This window comes from Schistocerca americana, chromosome 1 (genome assembly GCF_021461395.2).
Source record: "Schistocerca americana isolate TAMUIC-IGC-003095 chromosome 1, iqSchAmer2.1, whole genome shotgun sequence".
Classification (NCBI taxonomy): Eukaryota; Metazoa; Arthropoda; class Insecta; order Orthoptera; family Acrididae; genus Schistocerca; species Schistocerca americana.
In genome coordinates, this window is record NC_060119.1 from 660,486,546 (window position 1) to 660,502,317 (window position 15,772).

At 38.1% G+C, this 15,772-nt stretch overlaps 1 protein-coding gene across 1 annotated transcript in view; it reads right to left on the reverse strand.

Annotated features, from left to right (window-relative positions):
- LOC124544623 (retinoid-inducible serine carboxypeptidase-like) overlaps positions 1-15,087 on the reverse strand; it is a 134,593-nt gene extending 119,506 nt beyond the window's left edge. Inside the window, exon 1 of the mRNA XM_047123228.1 lies at positions 14,951-15,087. Coding sequence (XP_046979184.1) covers positions 14,951-15,008 — 58 coding nt within the window. The 5' untranslated portion in view covers positions 15,009-15,087. The remainder of the gene's footprint in view (positions 1-14,950) is intronic.
- Positions 15,088-15,772: the final 685 nt, after the last annotated feature.

Genomic DNA, 15,772 nt, shown 5'->3' on the forward strand with positions numbered 1-15,772 from the left:
TGAGAAAATAAAAGTTTTGGGACTCGAGCGACAAAGATTGGATTAACTTTTTAGTGCATTCCAGGTCCATAGGATGGATTATCTTCATCCTCTGCAAACTCCTCCTCCAGCTTCCTCTTGTTCCTCCTCCTGTTTACTCTTGCTTGTATTTCTAGACTCTTTACAGCCCTGTCTGCAGCCCGAAGGCGTTCCTTGTCTAAAGCAAGCATCGCTTGTTGTTGTGTTCGTAGATTTTGCTACCATTTTCTTCAGTTGCAGTTACTGCAACACTGTTCCAAAAGGTGGTCATGTATGAACACTTATCACATTTCAGTTGTATTTCACTAGCAAGTCCTACGTGCTTTATTATGGAGAGTTCCAGACCAACTTCACTACAATGAATACATCTTACACAGTTTGAAAAAATTCCTTTGAGAACCGACATATCAAATATTTCATTCACATCCGATTCGCCCATAAAACATTCATAGTTTTCACTCATTGAACCAAGCTTCTTTTGTGAAGTATTTTCTTTCCCACTTTGACTGCTATGGGCAGGTGTACTTGAGAGGTTAGGTTCACTCACTTGGTTATCGTCTTTATTGTTTACAGTAATAACACATACCTTTGGCTTCCAACATTTCTCCTTTTCTTAAAAGCCTTCAGAGGATTTCTAATAACTTTACTTTTACTCATTATTATACTTCAACAAAACAGAGACTCAAGAAACAGAATTAATTACGAATATTTTCGAGATAACGACAGAGTAAATAAACATGAGACAATCGACAATCACACCAGCGATATATATTGAACCATCACAGGTTAGCCACAACACATACTTTATCTCACATCACTAAAATGTACCTGATGAACACGGACGTTAATAATAACACCATTTGACAGCAGTTTAACAGCGCACAGTGGGTCATGGCCATGTAGAACACATTTCAAAAAAATTTTAAAAATAGTTGTAGTCTTCGGAATTGAATAAATTATATATCTATTAAAAGGTAATAGTCTGCAGATTCAGAAAACGCAAAAAAGTAAAAATTGAACTTTTCATGATTTTGAGCCTTTCCGGAGCCCCTTAAGTTCAAACACCAGCCACTTCCATTCCTCCACTACTGCCACTATAGTTAGCTTTGCAATTATTTTCATGTGTACCTTTATATTTTTGTGGACATCTACAATACTTTGATATTACTGCTACATCTAAAACTTTCCCTGTATACATACTGGTGGCAGATACTACACCATGAAGAGATGTGTGTCCCCATTTATGCCAGGTACCATCGAACGCTGCAGTCAAATCTCTGTTACCATTATTTTCAATTACTGCCTCTTCCACAGCGTTCTTCATAGATTCTATACAGACATCTTCTACTTTAGACCCTATTAATTTATTATAGTTCGTAAACTTGGTTGGGGGATTTGGAAGATTCATGATGCCACAGAAAATTGCACCCTTACCAACTGAACGCAAGGAATAAACAAATCTAATGTTGTGTTCGTAGCTTTTGCTACCATTTTCTTCAGTTGCAGTGACTGCAACACTGTTCCAAAAGGTGGTCATGTATGAACACTTATCACATTTCAGTTGTATTTCACTAGCAAGTCCTACGTGCTCTATTATGGAGAGTTCCAGACCAACTTCACTACAATGAATACATTGAGCCTTTCCGGAGCCCCTTAAGGGGCTCCGGAAAAGCTCAAAATCATGAAAAGTTCAATTTTCACTTTTTTGCGTTTTCTGAATCTGCAGACTATTACCTTTTAATAGATATATAATTTATTCAATTCCGAAGACTACAACTATTTTTAAATTTTTTTAAAATGTGTTCTACATGGCCGTGACCCACTGTGGCGCTGTTAAACTGGTGTCAAATGGTGTTATTATTAATGTCCGTGTTCATCAGGTACATTTTAGTGATGTGAGATAAAGTATGTGTTGTGGCTAACCTGTGATGGTTCAATATATATCGCTGGTGTGATTGTCGATTGTCTCATATTTATTTACTCTGTCGTTATCTCGAAAATATTCGTAATTAATTCTGTTTCTTGAGTCTCTGTTTTGTTGAAGTATAATAATGAGTAAAAGTAAAGTTATTAGAAATCCTCTGAAGGCTTTTAAGAAAAGGAGAAATGTTGGAAAGCCAAAGGTATGTGTTATTACTGTAAACAATAAAGACGATAACCAAGTGAGTGAACCTAACCTCTCAAGTACACCTGCCCATAGCAGTCAAAGTGGGAAAGAAAATACTTCACAGAAGAAGCTTGGTTCAATGAGTGAAAACTATGAATGTTTTATGGGCGAATTGGATGTGAATGAAATATTTGATATGTCGGTTCTCAAAGGAATTTTTTCAAACTGTGTAAGATGTATTCATTGTAGTGAAGTTGGTCTGGAACTCTCCATAATAAAGCACGTAGGACTTGCTAGTGAAATACAACTGAAATGTGATAAGTGTTCATACATGACCACCTTTTGGAACAGTGTTGCAGTAACTGCAACTGAAGAAAATGGTAGCAAAATCTACGAACACAACAACAAGCAATGCTTGCTTTAGACAAGGAACGCCTTCGGGCTGCAGACAGGGCTGTAAAGAGTCTAGAAATACAAGCAAGAGTAAACAGGAGGAGGAACAAGAGGAAGCTGGAGGAGGAGTTTGCAGAGGATGAAGATAATCCATCCTATGGACCTGGAATGCACTGAAAAGTTAATCCAATCTTTGTCGCTCGATTCCCAAAACTTTTATTTTCTCATACTAATTACATGTTTTCTAAGGATCTTCCAAACATATTTGTTTCAAACTTTCAGTAAATGTTACACAGTACCTTCTGCATAATTTAACACAGCCTTTTTCCAAAAACTGTATATTTTTGAATATATAAATAAAAAATTGCAAAAAAATGTTGTGAATTTTCATTACAATTGAAAAAAAAATCATCTTTAATAACTGAACTAAAATTTTGTAAAATCCCTGTGTTAAGTTGTAGCCCATATTCCAATAAATAATCTGTAAAAAGTTCAACTTCCTACCTCAAATACTTTGTGAAGAAAGATGTAATTTATAAGCGTTATTTTAACATTGCAAGTATAGGGCGTTCCGGAGCCCCTTAAACAAATTGGCCTCAGCCAGGCTAAGAGGACTGTCCATAGCCACCCGATCAATATGTTCATAAAAATAATTATTGAATTGAAAATAGGCCATGATGTGGCATTGTCGGAATAACTCCACAATATCTGCTGGAGAAAAATCCGCCATATGTGAGATAGCTTCGTTCACTAGAATCAAGGTATGTAAATTATGATACAACATCAAAACTAACAGCCATCACCACATCTATTAGCGGAAATGAAATAAAGGTATTTTAGAATTTATAAGACGTGAAGTGTGAGCATAAACTAACTATGTACAAATAATAAAACGAGTAAACTTGTAGAATAGCAAAGCAGAAGACGCATATTCATTTAATTTTGACTTGCATTGTATGTGATACTTCAGTATTAGGTAACAGTCACAAATCTTGTCACTAACGTAAGGGTTGCGATAGATCTTAAAAACAAATACTTACTGAGACTAATTAAATAACAGAGAGTGTAGTGAAATACATTCTCTAATTATATTTAAAGATCTTGATGAACACCAATGATTTCTACGTTTTTCACAGGTGCCAAAGTAGCCATTGCCTTTCAAAGATCAAAGTGATCTTGATTCAAGTATTTCTAAATTCATTGCCTGTGAGCTGAAGGGTTCTGAGCTCAAAACGAAAACACAATATTAATTAAGAAGGGCTAAGAAACCACAAACGCCATTATCCCATCTGGTATCTGATTCAGCTCTTTTAGTATGCAGTTTTTGTATTTCAAAACCCATTCGAAATCTGAAAAAGAGAAAAAACAAGTGCAAGCAATGCAACACCCATGTTTAAATTGTACCTACTTTCATCAGTGACAACAATTCCTTTTTCCCATCGCCTGTAGGGTCATGTTAGAAATGGGCACTCAGGCAGGCAGCAGTAAGGAACTCAAATGTTACTGTGCATTACTTTTTGTATGCTAATAATATTTGAAACAGTTTAGTTTACATCATACAAAACGTGTGGGTCATAATTTAAATCGTCATTTAATATATTTTAATGCTGGTATCTGTAACAAAGCAGATTTGGTCGTCACCATATACTTTGTCTTTTATACTCCTAATTACAATAGCCAGGATCCATCCTAGTTTTTTTTCTTTTATTGCTGTTATTCTTCCCAAAAATATTGATGATAGAATCCCTTATCTGAGTGTGTATTAATGAATTTACGAACTACTTTAAATTAGTTTCCTCTGTGAAGCCTATTTATTCAGATTATGTTATTCACTGTTCTGAACGTTTTGTATTAATTATTTTTGCTGCAAATGACTTACTTCAAAAGTTATTGTATTTCAAAGTTTTCTATCTAGAAGGCATCCATAAAAATCTAGTGAGGTAATAGATACATTCACAAAAGTAGATTATCTCTAAACTGTAGACTAATTTTTGGTCATTTCAATGACATGTTTGTTTTAGCTCAAACCTAATTAATTTAGGAGATATAATTAATTAAAGACCTAAACCAGCCCAAACTTCCAGCTCATATTGTGACCAAACCACTATAAATTTCTTGCACATGTTAACATGCCACTGATGTGCCAAGTGACGCCAATAAAAAATACATGATTGCCATAATTAAGAACTACATAATTTTTAATATTCAAATACTAAGAATCAATGTGGATGCAATGTCTTAAATGTCAAATATTCCATACTACCAGGTCTTGGTCCTCCTACAAACTATCGTATGGTGGCTATTTGTAACTATTTAGGCATGGAATACTTTCTTTAGAGTTGACAGTCATATTTTAGACACTAATTTGCTGAGGTGTGTATGTATGTGGAAAATAACATTGCAATATTTGATGAAACCATTGGACTTCTTTATGTTGGAGATGTATTGATAGTTTTGCAGACATTCTAGACAGAACTCACACATAACTGCTTCATATTACTAATTCGTTAATTATAACATGTAAGCAAATGTTGGTTTTTAATTATTTATGGAGAGTGTATTTTACGCTCATTCTAATATTCTGATATACTTATATAGCTTTCAAAGGAATTTGATGATGCGACTGATGTGTCAGTCCACAGACTATTTTTTGAAGTCCATAATGAAAACACAGTTGTCAACATTTTCGTCATTTCACTCAATTCAAATAGTTTTTATGGTTCTGTACCTCTGTTAGCGAAAAGGGAACCCTTGTAGGATCATCTTGTACTTCTGTCTGTCTGTCTGTGTGACTGTAAAGACCAACTTTCCTTGGAGCAGGTAGAGGTATCGAGTTGAAATTTATGTCACAAACTAGGATCTGTGATTCCTTGGCAGTGTAAAAAATTTAAGCCTCTAAATCATGTAGTTTAATGATATGGCTATTTATGTAACACATTTTGATACAAACTCCCTGAACAAAACCTACAGGGTACTTTTCATTGTTCTACAGTCATGAAATTTGACAAGAAGCAAGGCTTAACGTTAGAAGCAAAGGAAAAAATTCGAATATTGTTAATGTATAATTATATTAGATAAAAATATTTTTTGCCATTTGTTGCACGTCTGTCAGTTAATACCTCTTTTTCCTGGGAACAGTCAGGGGTATCAAATTGCAATTTATGTCATTTACTAAGGTCTATGATCACTTGGCAGTGTAAAATACTTAAGCTTCTAAATTAATGCAATCAAAAGATATGGCAATGTGTGTCATATATTTTGATACTTACAGACTCACCAAAACTAATAGGTGAACTATGTATATACGTGTCGGGCCTGGTGGGTTAATAATGAAGTGTGTGGCTGGTAACCGAGAGGTCGAGGGATCGGATTTCGATCAGACCACGGGTTTTTCAGTCTTCGTTTTAACCTATTCTTCACCTCTAAATGATGAGAGGAGTCGCCAGAAACAACACATGGTTTGGATTCCATTTTAAACACTAGGTCCACTTTTACCAGTTGGATTACTGGGGTAGATCAGGAACGTGCAAGTTGCCAATGTTGCGTCCAATAGGAAGACTTAGACCAGTCCACTTAACCACACGAAATTATTGTTATTATCTGTATGCACAATTTAGTTTGCATGGAACCCTCAGAATGCAAGTCCTTACTGGCACTTGTTTGGTTTTTAAGGTGTATGACACATTTTTTGATAAATAATTCAGGTCATTTGGATATTTTTCAGCACATCTCAGAGGGAGTTGCATTGGAATTGCTAGGTTCTGTTTGGAGGAGAGGAGAAGAGAGGGAGCTGATACATTATGCAGTTAGTGTGTGTTTGTGTGTGTATGTACATATGTCCACTTACGTAATTCAGAGACAGATGTTCTACGGCATTATCTTGGACTTAGGTGACTAAGAACGTTACATAGTATCTTTGCACTTTTCATTTTTACACATCATTTTAATACTGTGCTTTGACTGACTAGAGAGGGGCCGGAATTTGTTTTTTTCAAGGTTGGCGAAACACTCTGTTGGGTCCAGATTCGCTACTGCCCTCTGTGGAGAAGCAAGCACTGTGGGTACATGGCAATGGTGACGAGTGAACGAGATCGATTCTTCCCTGACACTCGGCCAAGGCCAAGCCTGCCGCACTTAATGTATGCTCGAGCATTTAAACAAACCATTGGAAAATGATCTAAAGTAAAACTAAATATTTAAATAATATCACAATACTTTCCCAGATGACGTGGAACATATTTTACAAATTTTAAGTTTCAACATGATCCGCTGATTAGTTTCTACAAAAGTCCGGTTCTTACTAAGTTTGAAAAGCGCAAAAGATTAAATATAGAAAGTTGTAATTTTAGATTTAGGTTTCATTTTATTTAGAAACACACAGTAAAGTTTTTATGGATTTGCTTTTTCTTATGTTTCAAGCTATTAAGTAAAAACTGATTTTTGTGCTAATATTTACAAAATCATGTTAGATTAACTAGCTTCTAGAAGTAAGTTACAAGATAAACTTACAGCGTTGTGTTAATTAGAAGAAATGATGCAACTGAACCAAATTGCAAGACAATTATGTAACTTTACAGGGATACGGGCAATAGAATACAGACAGTTCAGATGTTGCAATCTACCCTTGGTTCTGTTAGAAAAAATCTGGAAGTCAGAATTTAATAGTTATCTAACTGGTATTTTTCTAGAATATAAATAGAGTATAATATTGCTCATAGAAAAATTGGGAAAGTTGTTAGTTTTCGATTAACGATAGTATGTAAGACCTTGTAGACAGAAAGGGTGCTATTTGAGCTCTGCTGTAGGCACTTAAGGTGTTCTACTACAGGTGCTGTTTTTGCCGTCTGGTGCGAAACTGCATCAACGGTATAATGGAACCACTGTAACATTACATAGACTTTCATCCGATCGTCATCAGCCGCCGTTGGTGTGTCTCGCTATGCTTCAGGCTGTGTCGTACTTCTGTCCGCAGCCATGTACACAGAGCCTCAGATGGCACTGAAGAAGACTGACATGAGTGTTTATCGATCAAACTGGGTACCGCGCATTTTTGTGCAAATGTGTAGAGGTGGACTTTGGTGGATTGGTAATTCACTGGAAAGCCTGTTTTTAGATCCAATGTTTTTTATTTTGTGTGTCGCCTGTACTGCTGTAGGTACCACGTTGCATTCACCACATTTAAAGCGAGGAAATAACTGTACCTAATTAAGAGAGGGAGCGATAATTAGCAGTACTTTGAACTTCGTCTGGAGGTCGTCTCTAAACTGTATTGAGTGTTGACTATGACAGGAAAACTTAAATGATTACAAAAATTTAGTTTGTGTGTGTGAATACACTAATTTGTTAAAACAGTAAACATTCATTTTTTATTCTTTTGGGTCATAAATAGCGTGATAGAACCTTTTATTCCAGTTCGACGAGCTGGGTTGTGGACTGATCGGTTGGAAATTATGGGCAGTTACTGTATGGTGTCTGCACAAATAATTTTCAGGCTCTCGTAATCGGAATTGCTGTTTAAAATCACACGAACTCGTACTAAACGCCTCCAAAACAAACAATATCCCATGAAGCAGTAACAAAACTTTTAATCCATGTCACATAGGTGCAGATCGGCCTGGGAAAATAAACGGTGAAAGGGATCGGCGTAGAAACTGTACTCGGCAGGCACACTTAGAATACCGAAATGAAACATATAGAAGCAGGATTCAGTGAAAGAAACAGTAGGAACAGTGTAATGGTTTCTTTGCGAATGTGAGCCTGGGAGTGAATGCTATCTACAGCGACCTTGAATGTGCTAAAAGGAAAGGAGACGACGTCACATTAGAGCAATCGTTGGCACTGAGTGCGGATGGAGACAGTGTGTTATCAAAGTGCTGCACAGATCTACAGCCTGCTGTGTGTGCTCACCAGTTCCAGACCCCCTCCCCAGCGCTACTACAGTAAGCCACACCCGCCATCATTAACAGCAGCGCAGGTACTGATGCTGCCTGTATTACCTTGTGAGGTGTCCTATCACTATTGCTGGTATAACATGCAAGCATTGGTCACCAAGGTCAATACTTTAAGTCAAGACTACTTGAGACTTATTTATTGCTTTTAGAAAATTATCGGTGATAGAATCTACAGTAAAAGGTGATGTGAAAGTTAAAATTGGACCACTCGCTGACGCATGATCAGTTAGAAATAAAAACTAGATATGTGGTTTATTTGAAAGTAGGGACATGATCACAATAAGTATAAGATAGTGACAGTGAATTTGATGATTCAGGAATTCAGATTAGTCTGATAATGTAATGGACTGTATCGAGACTGGGTAATATGCCAAATAGGATCCAGTTACTATGTGCTAATATTCAGTCTGTCAATGAAGAGTTAAAATCCAGTAATAATGAACAGCAAAGTAAAATAGAATCTAGTAATAGGGAATTAATTAATAATTTAAAGCATGAATAGGAATCTAGTAAAAAAGAAATAAAGGAGGAAATGAATTAAAAATGGATGGTTCAAATTTTAAAATTGATTCCAATCATGAATCGAAAATGAAAGTGTGATCATAGTTATCCAAATTGGATAACCGTTTTAAAGCAGAAATTGGTTAGGTTCGCACCTAAGTGTAAATGTAATTGGAAGTGAAAAGACCATCTTAGCTGGAAGCAGACTGAAAAATATTTTCTTGATGACTTTCATGAGACTCTTGTACAAAATGAAATAAATCGGCCTATCATACAGTTGAATGTTTCAGGTATAATAGTTAAAAAATTGGTTCAAATGGTTCTGGACACTATGGGACTTAACATCGAAGGTCATCAGTCCCCTACAACTTATAACTACTTAAACCTAACTAACCTAAGAACATCACACACATCCATGTCCGAGGCAGGATTCGAACCTGCGACCGCAACAGTCCCTCGGTTCTGGAATGAAGTGCCTTGAACCGCTCAGCCACGATGGCCGGCAGGCATAATAGTCCTCTGTCTTCTTGATAGTGACACCAAAGCAAATACATTGTCCCTAACACTCTTTGATTCTATTCTTAACAGGGATAAGTTAGTGGATAGTGGAAAAATATCTACCCTGACAAAACAAGAAGCTTTGATACGAAGGGTATAAGAGGTGTAATTATTGATCATCCTTGTTTAATCGTACCAGGTTTAAATGTGGATACTTTAACTCTATTGATTTCTTATCTAAGTACAAAGGAATAATTGGCTTAGATCAGACCCAAGTAGTGATAATATTGTCAAACTCTGAGGTAATTACTGTGCCTTTCATTGGAAAGCATGTTGTTAATAGTAAGCAAATTTTGGAGAAACCCACCAGATTGATGAAAAACTGGGGCACATGGAGGAAGATACTGAATTCAGTAGCAATATTCAGAATGCAGATGAGAGGGAGAAAATAGAGGTTAACGTATGTCAAACACATATCTATTGAACAAAGGGCAGAATTGAGATAAATGTTGACCATTATAATGTATTTTTGAATAGCCTACATATGGTAAAAGGTCATGAGTGTCATTCAGATGTAAAGTCTCAGCAATATTTTTTCAAAAGATCCTACTAGACTCACGTTTCTCAGCAGGAAGGCGACAAGAAAGTATATGTATACCAGTGACCATTTAGAATAACACAGACGCCACTTGAAAACGCTTATAGATTTGTCTGCACATAGAGAACGAAAGAGTTGGGACTCGTAAACACTGTAGGTTTGAAAAAATTTATAGATAACAGCAATTAAGAGTCTTTAGGAAATCTGCCACTCTTTGGCAGATAAACAGTTTGGCGAACTGTGCAGCCGCAGCTGCATGAAACTTTATTCCCACGTCCAGGTCTTATTCCTTCTTCTTGTCATTCCTATCAGTAGAGAGGAGTCTGACAGAAGACACTGTTGGGTGGATACACAGTTTGGAATACTGTGCAGTCCCAGCAGAATAAAATATTTTGTCCACTTTCAAGTTTCATTTCTTCCTCTTTTCTAAATGTAGTTCATAAGAATTACATGTCTTCATGCAGGTATAGAGGCTATTACTGTGTAATGGCTTACTAGTGTAAGAATTATTTACCGATTTTGATGCACCAGATTTCTGACATAGCAACCATGAAAGGAGAGTTCCCATTAGTCGATTTAAAATTTTGATTGAAATTCTGTAACCTCTGGACAAGAGAGAAAATATAATATCGAATAAAGGTTGAAAAATCTTAAATTGGGATTAATAAGAAGATATTCAAATAATTTGCATAAAATATTGTAAGATATGTCTGAAATAACAGACGCAGTTTTGATCCTGCAGCCACTGAGAAACGAGATATAAAGGAATTATTGCCATTAGCTGCCAGAGTACATTGATTTAAATCGATGGGGAAAGTTGAAAATTTTTGCCAGACTGGGATTCGAACCCATATCTCCCACTTACTAGGTAGATCCACTGATCACCGCACCATCCAGACACAGTGGTCACTGCAACTGCAGTGTGTGCAGGTCGCACAGTGGTCAGTGCATCTGCCTAGTAAAGAGGAGATCCAGGTTCGAATCCTGGCCGACCACAACTTTTCAACTTTCCCTATTGGTTTAAATCAATGCCCACTGGCAAAATGTCGTTAAGTCCTTTGTGCCTTGATTGATAGTGGCTGTGGGATCCAAATTGTGTCAGTTCTTTTAAACATGTCCAAAAGAACAAACACAATATATAGAATTCCCGTGAGGGCGACCAAGTCATCAATTCTGTGCAGATGCAGACCATGTTCGAACACTTACTGTGAGAAATGAGGATAATGGGCGAAAGGCACTACATCAGAAGCATGTGAAGAAGTTGAGAATTTGAGTCTGATGAGAGGCATGCTAGGGTACTTCCTGCAGTTGCGATGACCACTGTGGTAAGCATATCTGGCTAGTGAGCAGTATACCCAGGCTCGAATCCCGTTCAGTACAAATTTTCAACTTTCCCCAGTTTCCACTGGCAGCTAACGTCATTAATTCCATTGTGCCTTAAAGAGCATAATAGCTTGGTGCATTCTGGTCATGCCCATAGAAATAGCATGGGGTAAGTTTTAAATTGATATTTCTCCTGTTGAATAACCAAACACATATGATATTTCTTAGTTCATGATACCAGCGTCGTACTGTCGAGGTCGCTCTTACACACTCCACTCATGTCTTTCCCATGGCGCAATCCGTGACCTGCACTCACTTTGCCTACGCCAGCAATCCTGTACACGGCAAAATCAACACTATTCAGACTCTTGGCCTTTTTTGACAATCGTAAAGAAAATGTGTAGAAATAGGAGCAGGAGTCAAATGAAAACCATAAATTTGTAATGAAAAAGCTAAAAGTGCGACAGTGACAAACAGCATTCCGTTACTTTGTTTATGCATAGAGAGAGTGGATAATTAGGTTTTAGTATGGTGACGCATATTTGTGTGTAAATGGCAATGAAAGTTGGCGGTGACGTGATTTCCATGGTGAATAACCCTTGTCTGGTCCAGGCTTATCGCGTTGTAACTCCAGGAAACACTGTAACCAATAAAGACATCATTATGGAATACCACTTATGAAAGTGGATGGGATTGCAACAACTGTAAACATTATTTTTGGTTTAACACAGCAGATTGTAAACGACGAACTCTATTTTCACAAAATATTTGCAAAATCGGTGCCCAGGCTGCTGATTGCTGGACTGTAACAACAATCTGATGCAGCATGTGAAATAATCATCATAGTGGTGAAATCACTAACAATAATGGACAAGAAGGAACAGAAGAGATCGATTATGGAATTCTGTCCATGTTCATCTACCAATCTAAAATATTTCATATCACAGCCATTAACAGCGAAGGTTCTGCAGACCCCCTCTTTTGAAGCATAAGACTTCTGCTTGGATCGCTGTTTGTCGCGAGAGACCGCAGTTAACAGTGCGACACACTACGAACTGAAGAGTCATCTTCGAACTTTAATCAAGTCGACGACTTGCTTTGCGATATTCGAGAGTTGTGTTACAGTTCGCAGTGGAACGGATCGATACAACCCGCGCAACAATTGACAATCTGAGACCTGGGGTTGTGTATTTTGCAGCCAAAATATTCACCATAGCGTTGCCGAGCTATGTCCACATTCCAGAGCGTGCCCAGCGACGGGCAGTGGGGGGCAACTCCACCCGCCTTCTAGAAAAAATGTCTTCGTAAACCGATAACTCAACCAGCCCCACCAGACAGACGTGTCATTTCTGCACCACGCTAAGAAACGCAGATTTGCACTGGAACGAGGAGAAATAGGATGATACCTGCTGGCTGGTGAACTCCCTCTTTGTGATAGATATATAAGACTATTCTCTATAGGTGGCAATAAAGGGTAACATCGGCGCAAGTACCGAAAATCGAAAGACCCCATAGAGATTAGTGTAAAGATATATTTCAAACGATGCAATCTGTTAACAGTGTCTATAGCTGAGAAATTTCTTCTGGTGACAATTCGCTTCCATCACTTTTCCAGAACACGTGCAGTACTTTTTTTTAGTGTGAAATTTTAGCTCATCTTACAGTATATGTTTCTTGCTAGCAAACATAATTCAATGTTTGTAAGCGATTCATGTGCTCGAGGAACTTTATTTACTGTCTTGCTTGTGGTCGAAAATACGTTTATTAGTGAAAATACTTTGAATTTCACAGGCAGAAGGTTCATATAATCTCTTCTAAATGGTCTGTTCCTTCTACTTACGCATAGACATCCAGCAATGTGAGACACTTCGTTGTTGTAATGTTAGTAGAGAAGCATGAACAATGCATACATACATACTAAGCAAAGGCAATGGTAATCACACGTTTGGCCCTCTGAAACTGCCAACGTCATCATGAGGTAACGGAACGAGTATTTGTGATTTTTCCCTCTACCTGCTTGTCCAGACAATACAGGGCTATTACAAATGACTGAAGCGATTTCATAAATTCACTGTAGCTCCATTCATTGACATATGGTCACGACACACTACAGATACGTAGAAAAATTCATAAAGTTTTGTTCGGCTGAAGCCGCACTTCAGGTTTCTGCCGCCAGAGCGCTCGAGAGCGCAGTGAGACAAAATGGCGACAGGAGCCGAGAAAGCGTATGTCGTGCTTGAAATGCACTCACATCAGTCAGTCATAACAGTGCAACGACACTTCAGGACGAAGTTCAACAAAGATCCACCAACTGCTAACTCCATTCGGCGATGGTATGCGCAGTTTAAAGCTTCTGGATGCCTCTGTAAGGGGAAATCAACGGGTCGGCCTGCAGTGAGTGAAGAAACGGTTGAACGCGTGCGGGCAATTTTCACGCGTAGCCCGCGGAAGTCGATGAATAAAGCAAGCAGGGAGCTAAACGTACCACAGCCGACGGTTTGGAAAATCTTACGGAAAAGGCTAAAGCAGAAGTCTTACCGTTTACAATTGCTATAAGCCCTGACACCCGATGCGGTTGCAACAGCTCATGGAAGAGGATGCGTTCAGTGCGAACCTTGTTTTCAGTGATGAAGCAACATTTGTTCTTAATGGTGAAGTGAACAGACACAATGTGCGGATCTGGGCGGTAGAGAATCCTCACGCATTCGTGCAGCAAATTCGCAATTCACCAAAAGTTAACGTGTTTTGTGCAATCTCACGGTTTAAAGTTTACGGCCCCTTTTTCTTCTGCGAAAAAAACGTTACAGGACACGTGTATCTGGACATGCTGGAAAATTGGCTCATGCCACAACTGGAGACTGACAGCGCTGACTTCATCTTTCAACAGGATGGTGCTCCACCACACTTCCATCATGATGTTCGGCATTTCTTAAACAGGAGATTTGAAAACCGATGGATCAGTCGTGGTGGAGATCATGATCAGCAATTCATGTCATGGCCTCCACGCTCTCCCGACTTAACCCCATGCGATTTCTTTCTGTGGGGTTATGTGAAAGATTCAGTGTTTAAACCTCCTCTACCAAAAAACGTGCCAGAACTGTGAGCTCGCATCAACAATACTTTCGAACTCATTGATGGGGACATGCTGCGCCGAGTGTGGGAGGAACTTGATTATCGGCTTGATGTCTGCCGAATCACTAAAGGGGCACATACCGAACATTTGTGAATGCCTAAAAAAACTTTTAGAGTTTTTGTATGTGTGTACAAAGCATTGTGAAAATATCTCAAATAATAAAGTTATTGTAGAGCTGTGAAATCGCTTAAATAATTTGTAATAACCCTGTACAATCGGGCTACTTTTAAGTTTCCAGCACCAGCAGAGTTTTCTTGCTTTCTGGTGCTGGTCTATGTGAGCAAACGTGCTGGTAATTAAACTTTCCTCATAGAGAGAACTGAACTCCACTCGATTAAGATAAATTATATCTCGAATTAATGCTTCTATTCTTGATTCTTTCGTTCTGTAAGTGCAGAAAAGTACTCAAAGCCTGCAGTCACACTTACCAGATGAGGCTGCTACGAGCAGCAACACCAACAGGCTCACCACTCCGAGAGAAGACATGATGCTCCCTCTCTGACCACTGGAGGACTCTTGTCAGCAGCTCCTGGTTGTATCTGTTGTGCTCTCCTCCCACTGTGTCACCGTTATCGGAATGAAATAAGGCTGTTTCTGATTGCTACATTACGAGCCACTCTTACTAATCTGTTCGTTATTGTGTGTCCGTTATTGATTGGCGTTTACAAGTGGCCGCTCAAGTGGTCTCCCATTCAAATTTTGTAACTCAAATGACAGCCTCCACTGATAGGTTACAACATCTGAAGACAAAGTCTAGATTCTCAAGCTGGACGACAACAGCTGAGTGTGAACAGAACAACATTATTCGTCTCTGTAGATTAAGTGTATTCACGATACCAGACTTAAGACTTGTGGGTGAACTGGGTACTGGAAGGTAAAACTAACATTAAAATGACCATAGCTCAATTCAAATGGCAAAGAAAAAGCTAAAAAACTCAGCGTGGCAACTAATATATACTCTAAAAACAGTGGAACAAAGAAGTTTGATGTAAAAGCACACAGACGAATACCACAGAAATTTTTAAATAAGTTGTTAATTGGTTCGTTGTGCCCCAGGTCTTGGGGAAGATGGAACCACATTCACAACTCTAATATAGTGTAAAGGCTGTTACTAATTTACATTTCTCTACAAACTTAATTTCAAAATCTAACCATATTTCCTAAAACTTACAAAAACACAATAAGCATATTTGTTTACAAATGGCAGAAACTTAGTCACTTTGGGCACAAGTTCACAGATGAGTCTAGTT